The sequence below is a fragment of the Protopterus annectens genome, chromosome 16.part0, assembly GCF_019279795.1.
Source record: "Protopterus annectens isolate FY-2018-M chromosome 16.part0, PAN1.0, whole genome shotgun sequence".
NCBI classification, from domain to species: domain Eukaryota; kingdom Metazoa; phylum Chordata; order Ceratodontiformes; family Protopteridae; genus Protopterus; species Protopterus annectens.
This window is the reverse complement of record NC_056750.1, coordinates 566,388,517-566,413,490: the sequence shown is the minus strand read 5'-3', so window position 1 is coordinate 566,413,490 and position 24,974 is coordinate 566,388,517. Positions and strand designations below refer to the sequence as shown.

At 43.8% G+C, this 24,974-nt stretch overlaps 1 protein-coding gene across 1 annotated transcript in view; it reads left to right on the top strand.

Moving 5' to 3' along the window:
* Nucleotides 1-24,974, top strand: part of FUBP3 (far upstream element binding protein 3) — a 1,726,332-nt gene that overhangs the window by 751,018 nt on the left and 950,340 nt on the right. The window contains exon 8 of the mRNA XM_044058146.1: nucleotides 15,438-15,536. Within this exon, the coding sequence (XP_043914081.1) occupies nucleotides 15,438-15,536 (99 nt within the window). The remainder of the gene's footprint in view (nucleotides 1-15,437; nucleotides 15,537-24,974) is intronic.

The following is a 24,974-nucleotide window of genomic DNA, read 5'->3' as shown; positions in this document are numbered from 1 at the left end:
GCATGATGGTTCGCCTTCCTGCAGACAGATTACAATATCTAAGACAACAGATATACAGTCTACTTCCACAACACAAAGTGAAAGTGAAGACGGTGCTCAAACTTCCAGGAACCACGGCCTCTGCTATAACTCTAGTTCCATTAGACAGACTACATATGAGAATCCTTCAGCGGCTACTCTTTTCCCAGTGGTCTCTTCAACAACTTCCTCTGTCTCATCCTATTTTGATAATGGAATCTTGCTAAAAGGACCTTCATTGGTGGATCTAGTCCAATCAACTAACGATAGGGACACCATTCATTCCTCGCTAACCCGTTGCTACTGTGACCACGGATTCTTCCCAGATAGGGTGGGGGGGGGCATTATCTATGCAGGGCGATGCAAGGCACATGGCAAGAACACGAGGCTCACTTGCATATCATTGTCCTAGAGATGAGAGCAGTGCTGCTATCGTTGCAAGCACTTCACGACTTTCTTCCTCTAGGGACAATAGCAATCCAATTAGACAATATGTCAGTGGTATGGTATATAAACAAGCAAGGAGGAACCAGATCCTACCCCCTATGTCGAGAGAATCTTCGTGTTTGGCAGTGGACTATATATTCCCAACACTTTCCAGTTGCAACGCATATCCCGGGGACAACTAATGTGATAGTCGACAAGCTCAGCAGTGCAATCTTGATGCCTAACGAGTAGTCTGTGAATCAGAAAGTCGCGAAACAGATTTTCTGCAAATGGGGACAGCCTTGCTCTAATCTGTTTGCCAGCCCAATAAACGCCAAATGCAGCAGCTACTTCTCTCTTACCCCCCCCCCGGGGTAGACACAGAGAGACACACTTGTTCACAGTTGGCCCTCGGGACTTCTGTATGCCTTCCCTCCATTTCCACTAATATCAAAAGTGATCCATAAAGCAACGACCTTAGGAAGCCGAGTGGTTCTTATCACTCCTTACTGGCCTCATCAGATTTGGTTCTCCTTTCTCGGGCCTCACCTTCTGGATGATCCATGGACTCTGGACCCAGTTCCAGACCTTCTGACACATATTTCAGGCACAGTACACCCCAGTCTCCACACCCTCAACTTGACAGAGTGGCTGCTCCACTTCCATCCCTAGTCAGGCTTCATGATTTCTCCCCTGCAGTTACACATATCCTGACGTCTTTTCACAAGCCTTCTAGTAGAAAATTGTACACTTGCAAATGGAAATGTTTCTATCTGGGCACAAGAAAAAACATTGATCCTTTTACAGCCTTCATTCCCTTGGTGCTAGAATTCCTAACCAAACTTTTTCATCAGGGATCAGCTGCTGCTACAATCAAAGTTCATTTGGCAGCGATCTCCAATTTTCATTTGGGACAACGAACCTAATCTAATGGCTCACAGATTGTGTAAATCATTTTTGAAAGGCACTACCTTGCTGAGACCTTCCTTTCTAAAACCTGTATCTCCCTGGGATCTAAATTTTGTACCGTCTAAACTTACTTCCCCACCTTTTGAATCCGCACATACCTGTGAATTAAAGTTCCTTTCATGGAAGACCATTTTTCTAGTAGCCATTACGTCCGCCAGAAGCTAGAAGAGTGTCAGAGTTAAATGCACGGTCAGTCAAACCTCCTTACTTGATTTTTCACAGAGACCGTGTTTCCCTTCGTACAAGTCCGTCCTTCATCCCCAAGGTTTGTTCTCAGTTTAATTTGAACCAAACTATTGAACTGCCAGTCTTTTTTCCTAATTATTCAAACAAAGCAGAGTATAAGTTTCATCAACTTTATGTTCACAGACAGTTAAGGTTCTATCTACATAGAACCAAGGAGTTTAGGAGATTAGACCAATTGTTTATCTTATTCTGAGTCAAGAAAAGGTATGCCAGTCTCCAAGATAAAATTGTCAAACTAGATTTCAAATTGTATATATTTTATTTACTCTTCTAATGGCAAAGAACTCTCGTTTAAAATTAAAGCTCATTCTACCAGATCCATATCCACATCTGCTGCCTTTCAAACCAGAATTCCAGTTGACAGTATATGTGCAGCAGCAACTTGGGCTACCCCTCATACTTTTATTACTTATTGCAAATTGGACTTGGCCTCCAGGGTTAGAGCCTCCTTTGGTTCCACAGTTCTTAGGAGTATATTCCTGTGTGCCACCTGAGAAAAAGGTGCTAGGGACACTGTCCCATATGTAAGAATGATGAGATAGGACTACAGAACATAAAGAAGTTATGTACTCACCGTAACGTTCCATGTTTGTAGTCCATCTCGCCCTTCATTCTTACAAACCCACCCACCTACCCCCATCCATGCGTCATTGGAAGATCTGGAGACAAGATAGTATCTAGCTTCCTTAGGGTGGTGACCTTTCATCTTTGTTATTCCTTGTGGAAATACCTTCTATCACTTATTTAGAAAGCAGCAAACAAGATCTGGGGATTCTTACTAGTGCATTATGGGATACTTACCTTGGTACAAGCCAACTGAGAGACTTTGAGCTTTGTAATCGGCCGAGTCGGAGCCGAGGGTCGGCTTCGAACCCATATGTAAGAATGAAGGGCGAGAGGGACTCCAAACATGGAACATTATGGTGAGTACATAGCTTTTTTTTTTTTTTTTTTTTTTTTTTTTAAGTATTCCACCTCACATGTAATAAAATTATTGTGTAAAATAATACTCATAATTTCCATAATAAAATTTACCATGGAATTGTCTGAAGTGGTCAGTTCAATTATAGCATTGTGGAACAAATCCAAACCTTCCTTATGTGGAATGGACATAAATAAATCTATCACATCAGTCATAGAAAAGCTGACCTGTCGTTCAAAACAAAATCTGTTTTATCTTCCTCAAAAAGTCCCATGAATGATTGTGTTTAATGGGAATTTTTTAGTAGTCTGTCCACAAAAAACTCTAAGGGTTATGTAATAGAATTGTGCGCTGCCACTATTAAACAATATGGAGGATAAGAAATGCCCTTGTTGACCTTTGGGTATACCAACAACAGAAGAGATAACTGGGTGCCTGTTATGCAAAAATTCAAACAAATCTTCGTTTATAACCCCTTGCAACAAAGAATCTTCTGACATGCATTGAATCTTTTTATATTGGTTCCCCCTTGAAGGCAAAATGGATTCATATTAACTGTAACTTAAACATATCAGATCAGACTTCATCTATATGTGGTAGAAAGCATGTCCATGTAAGATGAGGATTTTAATGTCATTAATGAATCCTGTGTTTGTAATAGTAACATAGTCCACAGCCAAAATTTCAATATCATGAATAAATGAGCTAGCAGAAACTTTTAAAATCAGGAAACCCTTAATAGTCTAACCAGCAGTGAATATGACCCACAAGGCTCCAGAGACTCCCATAAGCAGGAAACCCTTCATCTTTACACCTACAGTTATCGGGATACAAAGGTTGCACCCAGTCAAGTCATGTGCCATTTCCTATTCTGAATAAAAGTTCTTGTACCCTAGCCCATCACAGAGCCTGCAATTTACCCACTGCTGTAGGTTTGTATCTATTTTCTGTAAACATCCCTGCCAAATGCACTGTACTTACTCACTAGCAGTTTTTAAAGGAAAAAATAAACCCAGTAAATATCTACAGATTTATCATATTTCCCTCATTGTTGTGTCTCATCAACTTGATAATTGGTAGTAGGCTTTTGATTTGAATATTTGAAGAACTTTCTGTATATTTTTGCAAAATGTATTAATGAGCCAGTATGGTGTTTTTAGTGTAGTATCAAACCTGCATAAGAAGCACCACCTTGAGGTTTCTTTAGTTGAGTATGACTCTTTAGGGTTCACTGTTCTTGGGAATAATGCAAGTCTAATGAATGACTTGTTCAGGGTCATATACAGGATGTAAGGAGATGTTGGAATTAAAACCAAGTTACCAGGTGCTCTCACAGCATTTATTGTTCATCAGTAGCCTTCGAAGCAAGCAGAAAATGCATGCAAAAGCCTGTAAGTGGTGTGTAAAGTGTTAGATGGTAATATTGTCCTCATATTGCTTTGAGGTAGTGAGAAGTGCAGTCTAATTCACTTTGATTATTATTGTCACTTAATTTGAAGTGCATTCATTCTGTGCTGAAGTTTGCATGAAGGGAATTTTGCTGACGTGACATAATGTAGAACATAGATGTTCTTCATATTTCACTGTTGCAGTCATCACATGTGGGTTATCCCTGCTGTGGTAGCCCTCGGCCGGCCCGAATACCAGAGTCCTTGTTTTTCTGTGTCGGCTGCTGTCACTTGCTGTGTGACGTCAGGTTGTCAGTGCTATAAAGGAAGGCAGCCAGTGCCATTACATCAGTCTGTCTTGCCATGGTGCCAATAGCAGAAGCAGTTTGCAAGTGTGCCAGACGGTCGCTACCAGAGTTTGAATTACAGCTGAAAACATCTAAAGCTACGTACCCCATCAGGGATCCTTTTTTCTTGCACTAACCGGTGTCCAAAAAAGTTAACAATTGTCTCGCCTGTGGTTAGCAAATACCACACCGAGACTTCTATTCATACTGCGTCACTTGTTTAGACACAAACCACGACGACCCCCATTGCTGGTTCTTTGCTATCTTAAACGCAAGAACCATTCGTCGTAGAGCTGTTACCAGGTATTTTTGTCTTCCGTCTTTGCATTCCGAAATGGCATCTGTCAGCCAACAATCCGTAGACATTCTGAAAAAATGCAAGGATAAAGATAGAGACAAGACCACACAAGGTTAAGCCTTGCGACGACTCTATCGCTAATCAGGTAGTCAGATGTTCTTCGTGTTTCACTGTTGCAGTCATCGCATTTGGGTTATCTGCCTGCAGGTAGCCCTCAGCTGGCCTGAATACCAGAGTTTTCGGATTTCTGCGTCGGATGCTGTCTCCTCTTCCATGACATCAGGTCGTAAGGGGTATAAAACATGCAGCCGACGCCATTACATCAGTCTTTCTTGCCATGTGGTGCTCGAAGCAGAAGAAGTTTGCAAGTGCCGGTCGGCCGACTCCTGAAATTTTCATTTTCGAGTTTTAGATCCGAAGTCTTCAATAAGAAAAGTACCCCATTGGGGTTTCTTTTTCTTGCTCCAACCGATGTCAGTAAAAGTTAACCGTTGTCTTACCTATGGAAAGCAAATACCTCATAGAGATTTTCATTCATACTTCATCCCTTGTTTAGACCCAGAACACGACGTCCCTCACTCTTGGTTTTGTGCCTTGTTCAATTGCTGAAATATTTGTCGTTGGGCTATCTTTGCAGCCATTTACTTTCGTACTCTGTCTCAGTACTCCAAAATGGTTTCGTTAAGCCATCCGACTACCGATCTTCCGAAAAAACGTAAGGATAAAGACAGAGACAGACTGCATAGGTCCAGAACTTCCCTTAAGCTAGTCACCAGACTGCCGGTACTCATTGAGGCGCTTTCGCAGCCCCTGATACCCGCTACTTCAGATTTGCGGGCCTGTACTGAGAACCATTCGAAGTCCGGTATGCTGCGAGATGCTTCTTCGACTATGGAACCTGCGGATGTCTCTACCTCGGATGGGTCCGAAGCCGCTGCGCAGGAACCGGCTTCTGAGGGTGTATTCAGGCCTACAGACTTGCATTTTAAACCATCGTTTCCATCCATAAGTTCCAAATCCCTCAGGCCTAAAACCCACACTATGCCTAGAATACCAATGACCAAACCACAAGCTCATGACCATATGCCTCAAAAACAAATGCTTGGAATGGCTGAAGACCTTATTACTTTAATTAGGGGAAGCCAGCCTTCCTCCTCTAAGAGACCTAGAACTGAATTTCTTTATGATTCTTCTGATCAGGAATCTGATATTTCTGCTCCTTCTGATTGCCAGGATTTGCCCTTATCTACTTATGAGGATTCTGATGCAGAGGATTCCATTCCCTCTGCTTCCCCTCCCAAAGATTTTTCCTTCGGTGAAACCTTGCATACTCTTAGGGAGCATTTCTGCTGGGAAAGCCAGGGATTACTCTTGAGTCCAAAAAGAGACTTAGGGAATTCTTACTCCTGCCTCAACACAGGCCTTTAGCTATCCCCTGTTCTGGACATTGTAGATTATGCTTTCTTGGAATCTAGCCTTACCCCAGCCACTTTACCTCCTGCTCCCGGAAAACCCAACAGGTACTACAGAGTACCTGACTCTCACAAGTTCCTCTTCAAGAATCCTGCTGCGGATCCAGAGACCATTTCCCAAGGACCAAAAGGCATTAAAGCTACTGCTGCCAAAAATCCTACCCCTACTGACAGAGGTTCTAGAGCCCTAGACAGATGGGATAAGAAGGTATACACTTCTGCTACTCTGGCCATTAGGGCTTTAAATTGCCAGTTTTATATGTTAAAGTATCAGCAGCATATTATGGGACTACTTAAACAGAAAATGATGTTGATTCCTGACTGTGCTGAACACAAAGAATTGCAAGATTTAATGCATTCTGCAGAACAAGTTGGTAAACATACTTTGCAATGTGGTTTTGATGCTTTACCAACATCTTGCAGGGCTGCTGTCACTGGGTTTGTACTTAGAAGGCATGCTTGGCTTAAGGAACAAAACTTGCCAGATCATGTCAAAGCTAAATTACTGGATGCTCCATTAAACCAAGACCGCCGTTTTGGCAACAAAGCAGAAGTCCTCAGAAGGATGTAGGAAAAAGCTAAATCTATGCAAACTGTTAAAGATTTCCTACAAGTACAGCCTCCCAGATTTAGTAGGTATTGGCCTTCAAAGAACTGGTCCTTTCCAGTCTCTTCCAGGCCTTCTCAGTCCAAACCCAGGAACAGCAGACCACCTAGGCTACAGTCTCAGCCTGCATACAGACCTAAGCAGTGGGGGGCTCCCACTTAAAAAGCAGGGAGTAGTAAGCCACCCCCTATGGAAAAATGGCACAATGGCTTAACCTTAACCCTTCCAAGCCCTGCTCAACTACCTGCACCCTTAGGAGGAAAGCTCGCCCTGCATGCAAAAAACTGGGAACTCATTACCCAGGACAAATTAGTTTTGAACATTCCCAAGGATACAAATTCCACTTTCACACACTAACAACCCCAAATGGTTGGCCAGACCTACCCCCAGATCAATGGGTGGAGGCCCAACATCAGGTTCCCTCTCTTCTCAGTATCAGGGCTATTCAGCCTGTCCCAGCAAAACAAAGGGGACACTGTTTTTATTCAAGACTTTTCCTGGTACCCAGAAAAGACAACTCCTGGCGTCCTATCCTGGACCTCTCTATTCTCAACATCTTTCTGGTGATTCAAAAATTCAAAATGCTAACTCAACAGCTTCTTCCTATGCTAGCCAAGGATGCCTGACTGGGAACCTTAGACTTAAAGGAGGCTTACCTGCACATCCCAATAAGGGTATTTTGCAGGAAATACCTACGCTTCAGGGCAGGCTTCATGCATTATCAGTTCTCTGCACTGCCCTTTGGCTTATCTACTGCGCCAATGGTATTCACAAAGTGTCTACCTCCAGCCACTGCATTTTGCGGGCAGAGAAATATTCAAATTTACCCATACTTGGATGATTGTCTGATTCAGGCAGAAAGCCAGGACTTACTATTACAACATCTGGCATTCGTAAAGAAACTTCTAATCTTACTGGGGTACACCATCAACAAAAAGAAATCTCACCTAGTACCCTGCCAACAGATTGTATTCCTGGGAGCAAGCTTGAACACAACTTCCCAGATGGCATTCCTCACTCCAGAGTAACAAGTTTATTTGACAACCTGCTTCAAACTATTGGCCACAAAACCCCAGCTATCTGCAAGGAAAATACTGCAAGCCCTTGGGTTCATGGCCTCTTACATCCTACTAATTTCATATGCAGGACTGCATATGAGGAAACTCCAATGGTATCTAAAAAGCCTATGGTGTCAACATTCTCAGGATCTGGAAACAATGATTTCTATTATACCTTGCTTGAAGACAGAGTTCCTTTGGTGGGCAGAGGCCTGCTACCACAACAAGGGACTCCCTTCCACTCTACCCCCTGCCGCCCAAACCCTAACAACAGACGCATCAGACTGTGCTTGGGGGGCTCACTTGGCAGGGCAGTGCATCCAGGGCAAATGGAACCCGAAAGAGATGCACCTGCATGTCAATCAAAAAGAAATGTTAGCTGTACAGAATGCTCTGACAGCCTTCAAAGACCGTATTCTTCCAGGACAGCTATTGGTAAAGACCGACAACACCACAGTTATGTGGTTTGTAAATAAGCAAGGGGGAACCCACGCGTACCCTCTCTGCTGACTAGCCATGGCTCTGTGGAACACAGCCTTGAGATACCAAGTACACCTACAAGCTCAATTCCTGCCAGGCAAACTAAATTCACTGGCAGACGACTTGAGCAGAAATCTCATGGACCCACACGAATGGAAACTAAAACCCAAAATATTCAACCTCTTGAGGAACAAATGGGGGACTCCAGAGGTAGACCTGTTTGTCTCCCTTCAAAACTACTAATTGAAAACATTCTGCACAAGAACTCCCCACAATCAAGCTTGGAAAGTGGATTCCCTGTCCTTTACCTTAGAAAGCCTCTAGGTTTATGCCTTTCCCCCTCTGCCTCTCCTCTCGAAGGTCCTACTAAAGATCAAACGGGACAAGCCAAGGACAGTACTGATTGCACCAGACTGGCCACGCCAGCACTGATACCCCCTCTTGCGCAGTATGACACTGCTGCAACCATGGCACCTGCCTCAGACCCCTTACCTGCTGTCCCAGCAGGCGGGCCAGATTCTGCACCCTCAGCTCCAAACCCTGAACCTTGCAGCCTGGCTAATTCCTTGAGCTCTCCTCTAGCATCCCTCAGTAAGCAGGTGCTGGATGTCATTCTGGAGGTAAGGAGGCCAGTTAGGTTCCTGGAGCCAGGCTCAGGGGATGGGCACAACTATGCCCAGCTTACCTCATATTCTACAGTACTTAACAGAAATGCTGCACAAGGGCCTGTTCTTCTTGTCAATTAAAATTCATGTTTCTGCCATTTCAGCACATTATAATACTGAGCCACCCCTCTTCTCTCACCCCCTGCTGAAACAATGCCTTAGAGGGGCCAAAAATTTAAGACCCCCCCCCCCACGAGAGCTCCCACTCCAGCCTGGGACCTTAACTTTGTATTGGAAAAGCTCACTCTTCCCCCATTTGAGTCCGCTACAACAGCGGAGTTGAAATTCCTTTCTTGGAAAACAGCCTTCCTTCTAGCCATCACTTCAGCAAGAAGGGTGTCTAAATTACAGGCTGCCATGGCAATGGAACCCTTCATTGTCTTCCATGCGGACAGGGTTTCCCTCAGGACTAATCCCTCCTTTATGCCCAAGGTGGTGTCTAGTGTGGCCCTAAATCAGTCCATTCATTTGCCTACTTTTTTCCCCCAATACACAAAACGAAGGGGAACGAATACTGCACTCTTTGGACGTGCACAGACAACTTAGATTTTATTTGGACAGGACTAAGCCTCTCGGAAAATCTGAGCAGCTGCTAGTTGGCTTCGGTGCAGGGGCAGAGAGGAAGGCCTTTTCAAAGCAAACCATTTCCAAATGGATAGCCTGTTGCCTTCATTTCTGCTACAAGCACCATGGAAAACCTACCCCACAGGGGATAAGATCACATTCCACCAGGGCAGCATCTACCTCTGCAGCTGTTGTCAAAGGAGTCCCTACCAGGGACATTCTAGAAGCTTCTACTTGGAGCTCTGTACATACCTTCACCAAGCATTGCCACATGCCTATCTTTTCTAAATCCAGAGCTGGATTTGCCACTGCAGTCTTGCAGGGCTTAAATGCTGGCCCTAATGCTCTTTAGCTTCCTCCTCCCTTCCTTAGCTTTGAGAATCAACCCAAATGTGATGACTGCAACAGTGAAACATGAAGAACATAGTACAGTTGTGTACACTTACCATAAATGTAGATGTTCGAGTGTATTCACTGTTGCAGTCTTGGTTACCCTCCCTCCAGCCCCCTTACTTCTCTTGACTCTTCCTTTCCTTCTTGATTGGTATATTTATTTTTTCTGATGTATTTGCTTTTTGTTGGGGGAGTACCATACCATATAATTGCTTCCTGTTGTGGGGGCACCTGACATCTGGGGCAAGAAAAACTGATGTAGTGGCATCTGCTGCATGTTTTATACCCCTGACGACCTGACATCATGGAAGAGGAGACAGCATCCGACGCAGAAATCCGAAGATTCTGGTGTTCAGGTTGGCTGAGGGCTACCTGCAGGCAGGTAACCCAAATGTGATGACTGCAACAGTGAATACACTCTAACATCTACATTTATGGTAAGTGTACCCAACTGTACTTTCTCCGGAATTCATTGAGGTGCCTTTACAGCCCCTGATGCCCGATTCAGTACTTTTGCTGGCCTCTACTGAGACCCTTTCGGAGTCCTGTATGCCACAGAAATCTTCATCTTCCGAGTCTTTGGTTGTCTCTGCCTTGGTTGGGTCCGGAGCTGCGATGCAGGAACTGGCTTCTGAGGAGGTTTTTTGCACTACCGAATCTAGACAAAAAAATGACGTCTTTTCCGAATACCATTTCTCTCACACCATGGGATACTCTTAGGCCTAGAAGCAAGGCCACTCCTAGGAAAACTACCTCAAGCCACCATTTTACTCCTGCTCCACCACCCCAAGCTCAAATGCTTAAAATGGCGGAGGATCTTATCACCCTTATCAGGGGTAGTCAGGCCACAACTTCTAAAGGAAAAGAGATCTTTCTCCTGAAATTCTGACAGAACAGGATTCTGAGGAGTCCACCTCTGACTGCTTATGAGGATTCAGATGCAGAGGAATCCATTCCTTCTGCCTCCCCACCAGAAGATCTTTCCTTCGGGGAAACCTTTCACATCCTCAGGGAACATTTCCACTAGGAATCCCAGGGAATTCCCTCAGTCCAAGATAAGACTGAGAGCATTTCTAGACCTGTCCCAGCACAGACCCTTGGCCATCCCTCCAATCTTAAGAGGTGGTTGATTGTCTTCCATGAATCCAGATTAACTCTTGACACCCTCCCACCTGCTCCTGGAAAACTTGAAAGGTATTAGAGTACCGGATTCTCACAAATACCTGTACAGAAATCCTGCTGCAGACCCAGAGGTCATTACACAAGGACCAAAAGGAGCTAAGGCTTATTCTGCAAAAAAATCGTATTCCTTCTGACAAGGACTTCCGAGCTCTGGACAGATGGAGTAAAAAAGTATACATCTCTGCAACCTTTGCTATCAGCGCACTCAACTGTCAGTTCCACATGTTAAAGCATCAACAACACACTTTGAAACTGTTAAAATATTTCAACCTTTCCTGACTGTGCCAATTCGAAGGAGCAGATTTACTGCACTCTACTTGTCAAATAGCTAAACACTCATTACACTGTGGATCTGATTGCCCTAGAAGCCTCAAGCAGGGCAGCAGTGTCATGATCTGTCATTAGGAGACCTGCATGGTTGAAAGATCAGCCTTTCCCCGATGATGTCAAATCTAAATTACTTGATGCACCGTTGGATAAGGACCACTTGTTTGGAATAAAAGCAGAAGAGGTGCTTAAAAAGATGGAAGACTAAGCAAAATGTATGCAAACAGTATAATATTTCCTTCAGGTACAACCTCGTAGGTTCAGCAGGAATTTTCCCCTCAAAACACTTTTCCTTTCCTGCATCTAGCAGACCGGGGCAAGGTAAGCCCCGCAGGGACAGACCACCCAGACTCCTATCCCAGGGACAGCAGAGCACCGAAAACTAGGAGGAAGGCTGTCCCCCTGCAAAGAAAATTGGCTTTCTGCAGCAAAGGACCAATGGGTCTTAAAGATCATTTTTCAGGGATACAAATTCTCCTTCAATGAACTCCCATTTCTAAGTGGGTACCCAGACTTACCTCTAAATCAGTGGGCAGAGGCATTGAAACAGTTCCAAACTCTCGTATCCCAAGGGGCAGTAGAACCTGTCCCCTCTGATCAAACAGGCAAATGCTTTTATTCCAGACTATTCCTTTTTCCCAAAAAAGGGGGCACTTGGTGCCCCATCCTGGATCTATCCATTCTGAACACATCCCTGGTAGTCCCCAAGTTCATAATGCTAACTTTGCAGTAGCTGCTGCCTATGCTGACAAAAAATGCCTGGTTAGTTACCCTAGATCAGAAAGTTGCCTACCTCCACATCCCCATAAGGGATTCCTGCAGGAAATTCCTTCGCTTCAGAGCAGCTCAAAACACTTCCAGCTCTCTGTGCTACCCTTTGGCTTATCTACTGCTCCCAGGGTATTCAAATGCTTAGCCCTGGCCATAGCCTTTTGCAGACAGAAGACTATACAAATTTACCCTTATCTGGACGACTGCCTCATTCAGGCATACTGCAAAGAAAAGCTCCTTAAGGACCTCCTTTTTGTTAGAACCCTCCTAACCTGCTTAGGGTACACCATCAACGAGAAGAAATCAATGCAAACACCCTCCAGGAAGATTATTTTCTTGGGGGCACTGCTGGACACAGCATCCCAAATGGTCTTTGTATCTCCAGAAAAGCAGAGCTTCCTGCCTCTGTATTTTACTTAGCTGGCTTCCAGGAGTCACATCACTGTGAGAAGTTCCTGCAAGCCTTTGGGTACATGGCATCTTACATCCTTCTAATTCCTCTGGCCAGGCTTCACATGAGAAGATGTCAGTGGTACCTGAAGAACCTTTGGTGTCAGCACTCTCAACCTTTAGAAACTTCTCTCCTTCTGATCCCCTGTATAAGGGCTGAGTTTTCCTGGCGGGCAGGGGCCTGTGCCCAGAACAAGGGTCTTTCCTTCACCCTTCGCCAAATTGAGCAGACCATTACCACCGACGCCTCAGTTATAGCTTGGGGCGCTCACCTAGAAGGCAGGTACACCCAAGGTTGTTGGAATGCCCAGCACCTTCCCTTATACATCAGCCTGAAGGCAATGATGGCAGTACAAAAGGCTCTGACATCCTTCAAACCCCATCTCAAGCCAGGGATTCTCATTATCAAAAAAGACACCACCACAGTAATGCGGTACATCAACAAACAGGGAGGGACCCAATCTTACCCTCTGTGCAGGCTAGCCATGAACATCTGGCTGCCAGCCTCTTCCATGGGACTACACCTGATGGCCCAATACCTACCAGAGATCAACAACACCCTGGCAGACCACTTAAGCAGAGACTTACTGGACCCCCACGAATGGCAGCTCCACAGAAAAATCTTTTTACAAATCACTCAGGCGTGGGGGACTCTGGAGGTGGATCTCTTTGCTTCGCACCTCAACCATCAACTGAAAAAATTCTGTACCAAGGATACTAGTATCACCACCTAGTGTGGAAAGTGGATGCCTTGACCTTCCCCTGGAATACCCTCTTTGTGTACGCATTCCCTTCTCTGCCTCTTATTCCAAAGGTACTGATCAAAATAAGGGAGGAGAGACTAAAGCCAATCACCATTGCTCCAGATTGGCCTAGACAATATTGGTATCCCTTAGTGCGCAGCCTGATCTTACAGCCTCCCAGGCAGCTTCCCGTGATCTCAGACCTCTTAACTCAGGTGGGGGGGGGGGATGATGCACCCAGACTTGCTGACTCTGAAACTGTAAGCATGGCTAATTCTCTAGAGGCAAACAAGGGGGGACCCTGTTACGCAAACAGGTCCTAGACATTATCACAGAAGCCAGAAGGCCCAGCACCAGAATATCGTACACAGGAAAATGGAAAAGATTCTGCTCCTGGAGCCAGTCCAGAGGGGGCAAGACCTCACAACCTTCCATCCCTCTTATCCTGGACTACCTAGCGGAGCTACTTAATAGTGGCCTCTCCTTCTCTATTAAAATCCATGCCTCAGCCTTTTCTGCTCATTTTGATACAGAACGGCCCCTGTTCTCCCATCCCTTAAACAATTCCTCAGAGGGGCTTCTAATATTAGACTTCCCAGAAGGCACCCACTCCAGCCTTGGGACTTGGATTATGTTTTGGAAAAAGTAACATTACCTCCCTTCGTACCTGCTGCTTTAGCAAAACTAAGATACTTCTCCTAACTATCACCTCAGCCAGAAGGGTTTCAGAACTTCAGGCACTGATGGCCATTGAGCCCTTCATTATCTTCCATTCAGACAGGGTTTCCCTGAGGACTAATCCCTCCTTTACGCCCAAGGGTGGTATCTAATGTAACTCTCAACCAGGCCATACATCTATCCACCTTTTTTCCTAACCCTCAAAACAAGGGGGAAAGTATTCTGCACTCATTAGACGTGCACAGATAGCTCGGATACCATCTGGACCGTACTAAACCCTTCAGGAAAACAGACCAACTACTTGTCAGCTTTGCCCCAAGAGCAGAGGGGAATCCCATTTCCAAACAAACTATTTCTAAATGGATATCTCACTGTATCCATTTCTGCTGCAGATTGCATGGGAGACCCCCCCCCCAAGTCTATTTGAACCCATTCCATTAGAGCAGCTTCCACTTCCACATCATTCTTCAGAGTAGTTCCCACCAGGGGCATCCTGGAAGTTGCCACCTAGACTTCTGTCCATACCTTTACCAAACATTACCACCTACTACTATTTTCTAAGGCTAGGGCAGGGTTTGCCTCTGCAGTTCTGCAGGGCATGCTGACCCATTCCTAGGTCTCTTACTAATCCTACCACCCCTCTTCTCAGTTTTGGAAATCCTCCCACAGGTGATGACTGCAACAGTGAAATACGAAGAACATAGTATAGTTGTGTACACTTAGCATAAATGTAGATGTTCGAGTGTATTCACTGTTGCAGTCCTGGTTTCCCACCCTCCTTCCCCTTATATCTTCTTTCTTTAGGGAGACGTAAGTTTGTAACGGTGGCTTTTAACCACCAGGACAACTTTACTATATTTTCTTGGGCCTTTGACTGGTTAGGGCAAGAAAAAAACTGATGTAATGACTTTGACTGCCTTCCTTTATAGCACTAACGACCTGACGTCAGACAGAAATCGCCAGCAGCCGACTCAAAAAAACATTGACTCTGGTATTTGGGATGGCCGAGTGCTACCACAGCAGGGATAACCCACAGGTGATGACTGCAACAGTGAATGCACTCTAGCATCTACATTTATGGTAAGTGTACACAAGTGTACTTTTTATTGCTACAGTGAATCCCAAACCACATTTTTACTTGCATTATCACTAGAGCACATTAATCAAGTATGAGTAAAAAAGTTGAGTAAACAGAACTGGGTCAAAATCCATGAGACTAGTTTGAAGGGTAGAAGTGGAATAAAAAGCAGCCTTATTTGGCACCAGCTCTATGCAAAACTGCTTTTAGGTTAAGGAAATCTAGTTTATTAGATGATGTGCATGTTAACCATAAATAAGCAGTTGTAGTAAAATGCAACTGCATTGAAATGTTTTTCCTATATTTAGGAAAGTAATAAAATGTAGCCACATTGAAACGTTTTCCCTATTTTTAGGAAAGAACAGGTGTAAAGATGGTAATGATTCAAGATGGTCCACTACCTACTGGAAGTGACAAACCTCTCAGAATTTCGGGTGATCCTTTTAAAGTACAGGTAAAAAAAAATATGGCACTTGTTGATTTTTGTACATTTTAAATCTGTAGGACATTACTTTATTCGTTGTATTATACAGTGTTACATAATTAATCAAGTTTACCATTTGCCAAGTTGACTGCGGTGGTGGTGCTGCGGTATCGTTGTTGCCTCACAGTAAGACATTGTTCTGTTCGATTCTCAGCTAAAGTGTCTTCTGTGTGGAGACATGAGTGAATGGGCGTACCTTCGTTGAAGGTTGTGCGTCAGGCCTTGCAAGTCGGTACATAAAAATCTACTGCCAATCATTAGTGGACCGGAGTTCCGTTGTGGCGACCCCTTACTGGGAAAAGCCGAAAGATACAACCGATGCCATCTTCAAAACTAAGGCCAAATTCTCAACCTTATGCCTAAAAAACCGACGCCTGGACCACATGTGCAGGCCCGTATGCCTAAAAAACAAATTATCAAAATGGCTGAAGATTTAATTACTCTGATCAGAGGTAGCCAACCCCCCCCCCCCTTTCTAAGAGACCTAGGCAAGACGTTGGTTATGAATCTTTTGAACAGGATTCTATTTCTTCTGACTCTTCTAATGAACAGGAATTGTCTGTACCTACTTTTGAGGACTCTGATGCAGAAGATTCCATTCCTTCTGCTTCTCCCCTTGATGATTTTTCTTTTGGGGAAACTTTACAAACCTTAAGGAAACATTTCCACTGGTAAAGTCAGGATTTTTCTGAATCTAAGAAGAGACTTGTGGATTTTGTTCTTCCTCAGCATAGGCCTTTGGCTATACCTCCTGTTCTAGACATTGTTGATGATGTTTTTTCAGAATGGAGTATGGCTCCTGATTCTCTGCCTATGGCTCCTTGTAAGCCAGACGGATACTACAGAGTTCCTGACTCCCACAAATTCCTTTTCAAAAATCCTGTTGCAGATCCTGAAAACATTTCTCAGGGTCCCAAGGGCATTAAGGCTTCTACTGCTAAAAATCCTACCCTTTCTGATAGAGATTCCAAGGCACTGGATAGATGGGGTAAGAAGGTTTACACTTCAGCAAACTTTGCAATCAGGGCTTTAAACTGTCAATTTCATTTGCTAAAATATCAACAGCATATCATGGGACTGCTTAAACAGAAAATTATGTCAATGTCTGACTGTGTGGAAAATAAAGCTTTACAGGATTTATTGCATTCAGCTGAACAAGTTGGAAAACATACTTTGCAATGTGGTTTTGAGTCTTTGGAGGCCTCTTGCAGGGCTGCTGTAACTGGGTCTGTGCTGAGAAGGCATGCTTGGCTCAAAGAGCAAAATCTGCCTGATCATGTTAAAGCAAATTGTTGGATGCTCCTTTACAACAGGACCGTCTCTTTGGTAATAAGGCTGAATAAGTTTTTAAAAAGCTGGAAGATCAAGCTAAATCTATGCAAACTGTGAAAGATTTCTTACAAGTGCAACCTCCAAGGTTTAGTAGGCACTGGCCTACTAAGAGCTGGTCCTTTCCAGTTCCTTAGAGAGCCACTCAAGTCAAACCCAGACATTCCAAAGGCTCCAGGTTTCAGTCACAAGGGACTTTCAGAACAAAACAATGGGGTGCCTCCTCTTCAAATCTGGAAACAACAAGACACCTCCCTATGGTAAGCAGTCTCAGTGACTTCCCTTTACACTTATCAAGCACTTACCTTTTAGCCGTCCCTTTGGGGGGAAAAACTGGCTCTTCATGCAAGAAACTGGCAACTTATAACCCAGGACAAATGGGTTTTAAATATAGTATCCCAGGGTTACAGATTTCATTTCCACACATTGCCAATTCCAAACGGATGGCCAGACCTGCCCCCAAATCAGTGGGTAGAGGCCCAGAAACAAGTACTTTCCCTCATGAGCATGGGGGCTATTCAACCAGTACCAGAAGAGGAAAAGGGGCAAGGTTTCTATTCAAGACTTTTCCTGGTACCCAGAAAAGACAAATCATGGCGTCCAATTCTGGACTTATCTACTCTAAACACCTTTCTGGACATTCCAAAATTCAAGATGCTGACACTTCACCAGTTACGGCCTATGCTAGGCAAAGATGCCTGGTTGGCAACTCTAGATTTAAAAGGGGCTTACCTGCATATCCCAATCAAGGAATCTTGCAGAAGATACCTCCGCTTCAAAGCAGGCTACTTGCATTACCAGTTCTCTGCACTGCCCTTTGGCTTATCTACGGAGCCCAGGGTCTTTACAAAGTGCCTGGCTCCAGTAATTGCATTTTGCAGGTAAAGAAATATTCAAATATATCCATACCTGGACGATTGTCTAATTCAGGCAGAAAACAAGGACACTCTTCTAAACCATCTGGCATTTGTAAAAAGGGTTCTAACTTGTCTAGGGTACACTGCAAACAAAAAGAAATCACAACTGGTACCCTCTCAAAAAATTACATTCCTGGGTGCAAGCTTGAATACAACTGGCCAGATGGCTTTCCTTACGCCAGAGAAACAAATTCATTTGGTGACTTACTTCAAACAGGTGGCCACAAAAACCCTGCTTTCACTGCAAGGCAAATACTGCAAGCCATGAGATTCATGGCCTCCTACATTCTTCTAATTCCATATGCAAGACTGCATATGAGGAAACTTCAGTGGTACTTAAAAAGTCTATGGAGTCAGCATTGTCACAGCTTGGAAACAATCATGCCTTGCCTGCAACTAGAGTTCCTGTGATGGGCAGAGGCCTGCCACCAAAACAAGGGTCTGCCATTCACACCACCCCCTACTGCCCAAACCCTAACTACAGATGCATCAAACTATGCTTGGGGGGCACATCTGGCAGGGAAGTGCATTCAGGGCAAATGGAGCCCAAATCAAATGTACCTTCATATTAATCAAAAAGAAATGCTAGCTGTACAAAATACACTGACAACCTTCAAGGACTACCTTCATCCAGGACAATTAATGATAAAGACAGACAACACCACGTTTATGTGGTACATAAACAAGCAGGGGAGTACACACTCCCACCCCCTTTGCAGGCTAGCCATAGCATTGTGGAACACGGCCTTGACCTGTCTTGTACAACTACAAGCTCAATTCCTGCCGGGAAAGCTGAATACTCTGGCAGACGAACTAAGCAGAAATCTCATGGACCCACACGAATGGAAACTGGAGCCATGGATTTTCAACATGTTGACACGCAAATGGGGGGGAGCCCAGACATAGTTCTGTGGTGAGGCAAAAAGATCTATCAGTTGGACAAATTTTGCACAAGAACTCATCACAAAAAAGCCTGGAAAGTGGATGCTCTATCCTTCAGCTGGAAAAACCTATCAGTCTATGCCTTTCCCCCTCTGCCTCTGCTCTCCAAAGTTCTACTAAAAGTCAAACAGGACAAACCAAAAATGATTTTGATTGCTCCAGACTGGCCTCGCCAACACTGGTACCCACTCCTGTGCAATGTGTCACACCTTCCACCTTGGCACCTGTCTCAGACACCTTACTTTATTGTCTCAACAGAACAACCAAATTCTGCACACTCATCTCCAAACTTTGAATCTTGCAGCATGGCTAATCACCTAAATTATATGCACCATGGAAAAACTATCCCCCAGGGGATCAGAACCCATTCCACCAGGGCTGCATCTACTTCAACAGCCTTTCTCAGAGGTGTTCCTACCAGGGAAATTCTAGAAACTGCTACGTGGAGCTCAGTTCACCAAACATTACCATTTACCACTTTTCTCTAAATCCAGAGCTGGCTTTGCCACTGCTGTCCTGCAGGGCCTTATAGCTGGTCCTAATGCTGTATAATTCTTCCACCAAACCATAGCTTTGGGAATCTACCCAAATGTAATGACTGCAACAGTGAAACATGAAGAACATAGTACAGTTGTGTATACTTACCATAAATGTAGATGTTCGAGTGTATTCACTGTTGCAGTCCTGGTTACCCCCTCTCCAGCCCCCTATTTTTCTCTGGCTATACCTCTACTTTTTCACTATGCTTAAAAGCCCTTTTGGTATATATGCTTTTGGGATTGGAGGTATATTTTTTGTGTTTTTAATTTTATTTGCTCCCCATTTGGGAGGCACCTGACATCTGGGGCAAGAAAAACTGATATAATGGCGTCAGCTGTATGTTTTATACCCCTGACGTCATGAAAGAAGAGACAGCATCCGACGTAGGAATCCAAGGCTCTGGTATTCAGGCCAGCTGAGGGGTACCTGCAGGCAGATATACCAAATGTAATGACTGCAACAGTGAATACACTTGAACATCTACATTTATGGGAAGTGTACACAACTGTACTTTTCTTATTCTTCAGAAAAAGCATCTTGATTCTAATCCTGTTTTATTCTCTGAGCAAATTAGTCATTTTTAAAAGCTGGTTGAGTTTCGTTCTTTGCTCATTATTTTTGGGTTTGTCCTGCATTCTTGAGCAAAGAAGTTGAGATCTATGGGTTGTTCTGAGGCAGGAGGAAAGCTGGGAAAGGAGTATGAAGTATATGAAACTGGTAGTAAGGCCCATCTAGTCCATGAATCTGTCAAACTAATTCAGGGACAGGGCAGTGAAAGTGAAATGGAGTAATGCATTTGGTGGTAGTGAAAAAATCAACAGATGCTTTCAGGAGACCAATGTATTAGGTGGACAGAGTTGTGTGAGGAAGTAGAATGTGAAATGTATTTGGCAGACAGATAAGCAGACTTTGTTCCCTGATAGATGCTTATAGAACTTGTATTATTCTTTTTGGTACCTCTCTTTTGTGTTATTCTTTCTGGTTTACTTCTGTGCCCTTGTCCATATCCTGGTCCTCCAGTATCTCCTACAACCCCCGGGGTTCCTATTAGATGACCGAAGACTCATTCTGTCGAATGCGTCTTGTTCGAACTTAAAACAACGAAAATGCAAAATAGCGAAGCGGCTTTTAAGCAAATTCCCAGGGAAAGAATTTGCTTGTCTGCTTCCTTTACTTTGCCGTTTTCGGTACTGTAGTGTGATCTAGGAGTTGGTATATTTAAGTAGGGGGGGTGTGGGTGCTATGTATTCTTTCAAATTTTTTTTTTTGGGAACAGCGATTTTTGAAATCGCTGTTCTGAGCTTTTGAGATTGTAAGCTTTCGCTTACATGGGGTCGATTATTCATTGTTGGCTTTTTTTTAAGCGTTCGATGATGTAATATAGATCCAACCCCCCCGTATTACCTCCACTCCAATAATGTGCCAGAATAGAGCTTAAGGATGTCTGGTATCTGTATGGATGTCTGGTATCTGTGTGTCTGTCTTGTCTGTGTGTGTGTCTGTCTGTCTCTGTGTGTTGTGGGTGTTCATGCCATTGATTGTTTTAATGGGGGATTGCATTTGTGACCTTACCCCTTAATCCCCCCTCTCCCCTATGTTCGCCTGTGATATCCAAGGACTTTTCCTCTCTATGGACCACCTCCCCAGGAACACCTAGACAACCCCCTCCCCTCAGATGGGTATGGCCCAACCCTTCCTGCCAGTTTCTCGTATGCGGAAGCCACTAATTAATTTGGTCACTCGGGCCATAGCTAGGACTGTTCTGTAAGTAGCTTATGTTGCTTTGATGTACCCTTTTACAGTAGGTAATGACTGGAATTTTCCTTTTCTGAGAATCCTGTCTTTACACAATATTCTTCAGGTTCCATTCTCATGAGGAATGGAGACACATTTTGGTGTATGCTGTGACTTTAAATGCAAGCTCTAAGAGGGGAGCACCCAGTCCTATGTTGCTCTTTTTTTTCCTGTCAGCTGTACAATTAAAGTATTAAGCCTTGCATTCATTGTAGATTCCCACATTTGGTTTTTGAAATGTGCAAGTCTTATTTTTCATCACATAACCAGATTGCTAGCATCATCTTTCCTGCCTTGTAAAGGACCACAGCATTTGGGGTTGTGACACTGGGCAAAGTTTTAATCCAGTTTCCCAGAAACGGGTATGCAAGAAGCATGAAGCCTATTCAACATCTTACAAGGTGATATCTTTGTTATTTAACCAGCTTTTAAATAATTAGCACATTCCCTTGTATGATCCCTGAAGTCTGAGTAAAAGGATAAATTAAAAGAGTAGAAGGCCAAACCAAGGTTTTATTTATTTATTTTACATTTGTTGGCTGGACTAGTCCAGGTTGGATATATATCCATTTTCAGTAGAGGCCCGGGGAGAAAAGCTCCAAAAAACAGTCTTATTTATATTATATAACAGTTTTTACAAATGCAGGTGCATTACAGATTTTAGCAGTTCTTTACATTTTCTTACATTACTGCTAAAAGAAACTTTGTACATGTCATTTGAATAGTTAGAAGAAAATATTTATAATGACATTAAATTATTATATAAAAGCACACTCTTTATGGTTAACAGAAAAGCAACTAGATTAGTACAGGAATAGTGGTAAGAAGCTACCTTTGTACATGTCTGCTGAAGAACTGGATTTTAGGCAATCCATCACCCTCCAGGGAATAATACATACATCTCTTGGGCTTTTATGCTGCTCTCAGAGCCCAGGTTGTGATGGAAGAGATTCAGTAGACCAGTTCGCCCTCACTGTAAACAAATGGAAAATAAATAAGAACTAAATGGTTATTCACAGATGCCCCCCCCCCCCATATGATATAGATGGTGAAAGCATAATTTTCTTTTAGTCACTCACAAAAGAGATCTATTGTAGAGAAACACAACTAGGATGAACGATTACTTCATATAAGAAAGGTAGAGGGCAGCAGAGGCACAAAATATTTTTTAAATATTGAAAATATTTTGAATTGTGCAGCCTAGACTATCCCCAAATCTGTGTCTTTTCCTTCTGTTTTGGGAGCCCTTGAAGGTGCCTTTATGGAAATCTCTAAGGAATGTGACAAAACTCATTCCTCCTAGGAAACCTAATGAATTTTTGTAGGGTCCAGGATCCTTTCAAGTATGTATATAAGAAGCCTGTGGTGGCCCAAGCAGCAGTGTCAAAAGATCCAGCAAATCTATAAAATTTGTTCTAGATTCTGTCACACTCCCAGGTCACAGAGTTTTGAGGGTTTGGACAGATTTGTGAAGATAATTTATATGGCTGCCACCCTGAACTTCTGGGCTATCACCTGTCAGTCACACATACCAGAGTTCCTAGTGGTACTCTTAGACTGTCTGACAGAGAAAATTGGGAGGTTTCTGATGCAAACTTGAAGGAAAAACTATGAGCGCTCACTTGGACAGACTGTTAAGTGATAGAAAGCACTATGTGGGTGTGATGCTGTGGATGCAGCATCCAGGGGCAGCAGCCACATAGCATAGTCTGTGGATGTTCTTCGTATTTCACTGTTGCAGTCATCACACTTGGGTTATCTGCCTGCAGGTAGCCCTCAGTTGGCCCGAATACCAGAGTCTTGGGATTTCTGCATCGTATGCTGTCGCCTCTGTCATGACGTCAGGGGTATCTAACATGTAGCAGACGCCATTACATCAGTTTTTCTTGCCGAGAAAGAGCCTGAAGTAGAAGCAGTTCACAAGTGTCGGTCGGCTGCTGCCTGAAATTTTCATTTTTTTCGAGTTTCAGACCTGAAGTCTTCTGAAGCCGTTGGGATTCTTTTTTCTTGCTCTAACCGCTGTCAGACAAAAGTAACAATTGTCTTGCCAATGGAAAGCAAATACCATACAGAGATTTTCATTCTTACTGCGTCACCTGTTTTGGCCCAGACCACGACATTCCTCGCTGTCGGTGTTGTGCCTTGTTTAATGTCCAAACCATTCATTGTCTGGCTATTTTTGTAGCTAAATTCTTTAGCTCTGTGTTCCGAAATGGCTTCGGTAAGCCACCTGACTGCCGATCTTCCAAAAAAGTACAGAGACAGACCGCATAGGTCAAAAACTGCTGATGACACTTCCGTTAAGCTAGTCACCAGTCTTCCGGTACTCAGTGAGGCGCCTTTGCAGCCCCTGATGCCCGCTTCTACAGATTCGCATGCCTCTGCTGAGACCCATTCGGAGTCCGGTATGCCGCGAGATGCTTCTTCGACTATGGAAACTGCGGATTTGTCTACCTTGGATGGGTCTGGAGCTGCTGTGTAGGCACTGGCTTCTGACTGTGTATTCTGTCCTACTGATATTTATGTTAAACAGACAACTTTATTTTCAACTAAAACTACTGAGTTTCTCAGACCCAGAGTTCACACTACGCCTAGAAGACCGACATCCAAAGCACATGCTCAAGCTCCCATGCCACCAAAACAAATGCTTAAAATAGCTGAAGACCTTATTACTCTAATTAGGGGAAGCCAGCCTTCCCCTGCTAAAAGACAAAGAATTGAATTTCCTTCTGATTATACAGACCAAGGAGTCTGAAGAGACTGACCTTTCTGATTACCAGGACATACCCTTATCTACCTATGAGGATTCAGTTGCAGAGGAATCCATTCCTTCTGCCTCCTCTCCAGAGGATTTTTCTTTTGGTGAAACCTTGCATACCTTAAGAGAGCATTTCCGCTGGGAATGTCAGGACTATCCTCAGTCCAAAAAGAGACTCTGGGGAATTTTTAAGATTTGCCCCAGCACAGGCCTCTAGCTGTACCCCCTGTCCTGGATGTTGTAGATTGTCTTCCTGGAGTCCAGTCTTACTCCTGACACCTTACCACCAGCTCCTAGATAACCTGACTCTCACAAGTTTCTCTTTAAGTCTCCTACTGTAGACCCAGAGACCATTTCCCAGGAACCTAAAGCCATTAAGGCTACTACAGCCAAAAACTCTACCCCTTCAGACAGGGATTCTAGAGCTTTAAACAGATTGGGTAAGAAGGTATATACCTCTGCAACTCTTGCCAACATGGCTTTGAATTGCCAGTTTCACATGTTGAAGTACCAGCAACATATTATGGAACTAATTAAACAAAAAATGGTGTTACTTCCAGATTGTGCAGAAAGTAAAGATTTACAAGAGTTAATGCATTCTGCAAACCAAGTAAGTAAACATACTTTGCAGTGTGGGTTTGATGCCTTAGAAGCATCTTGCAGGGCTGTTGTCACTGGGTCTGTACTGAGAAGGCATGCTTGGCTAAAGGAACAAGTCTTGCCTGACCATGTCAAAGCAAAATTACTAGATGCTCCATTAAATCAGGAGTGCTTGTTTGGCACAAAAGCAGAAGTTCTTAAAAAAATAGGAGAAAAAGCTAAATCTATGCAGACCATCAAAGATTTCTTACAGGTGCAGCCACCTAGATTCAGTAGGCATTGGCCTTCAAAAAACTGGTCCTTTCCAGTCCCTCTCAGGCCTTCAGTCCAAATCCAGGGGAAAAAGACCACCAAGACTACAGTCTCAGGGTATACAGAGATCTAAACAATGAAGTGTTTCCACCTCTAAACCAGGGAGTGATAAGCCATCCCCTTATGGAAAATGTTCACAAAGACTTGCCAGTTATCCTTCCCAGCCATGGCCAAGTGCTTGCACCCCCTAGGAGGAAAACTCGCCCTTCATACAAA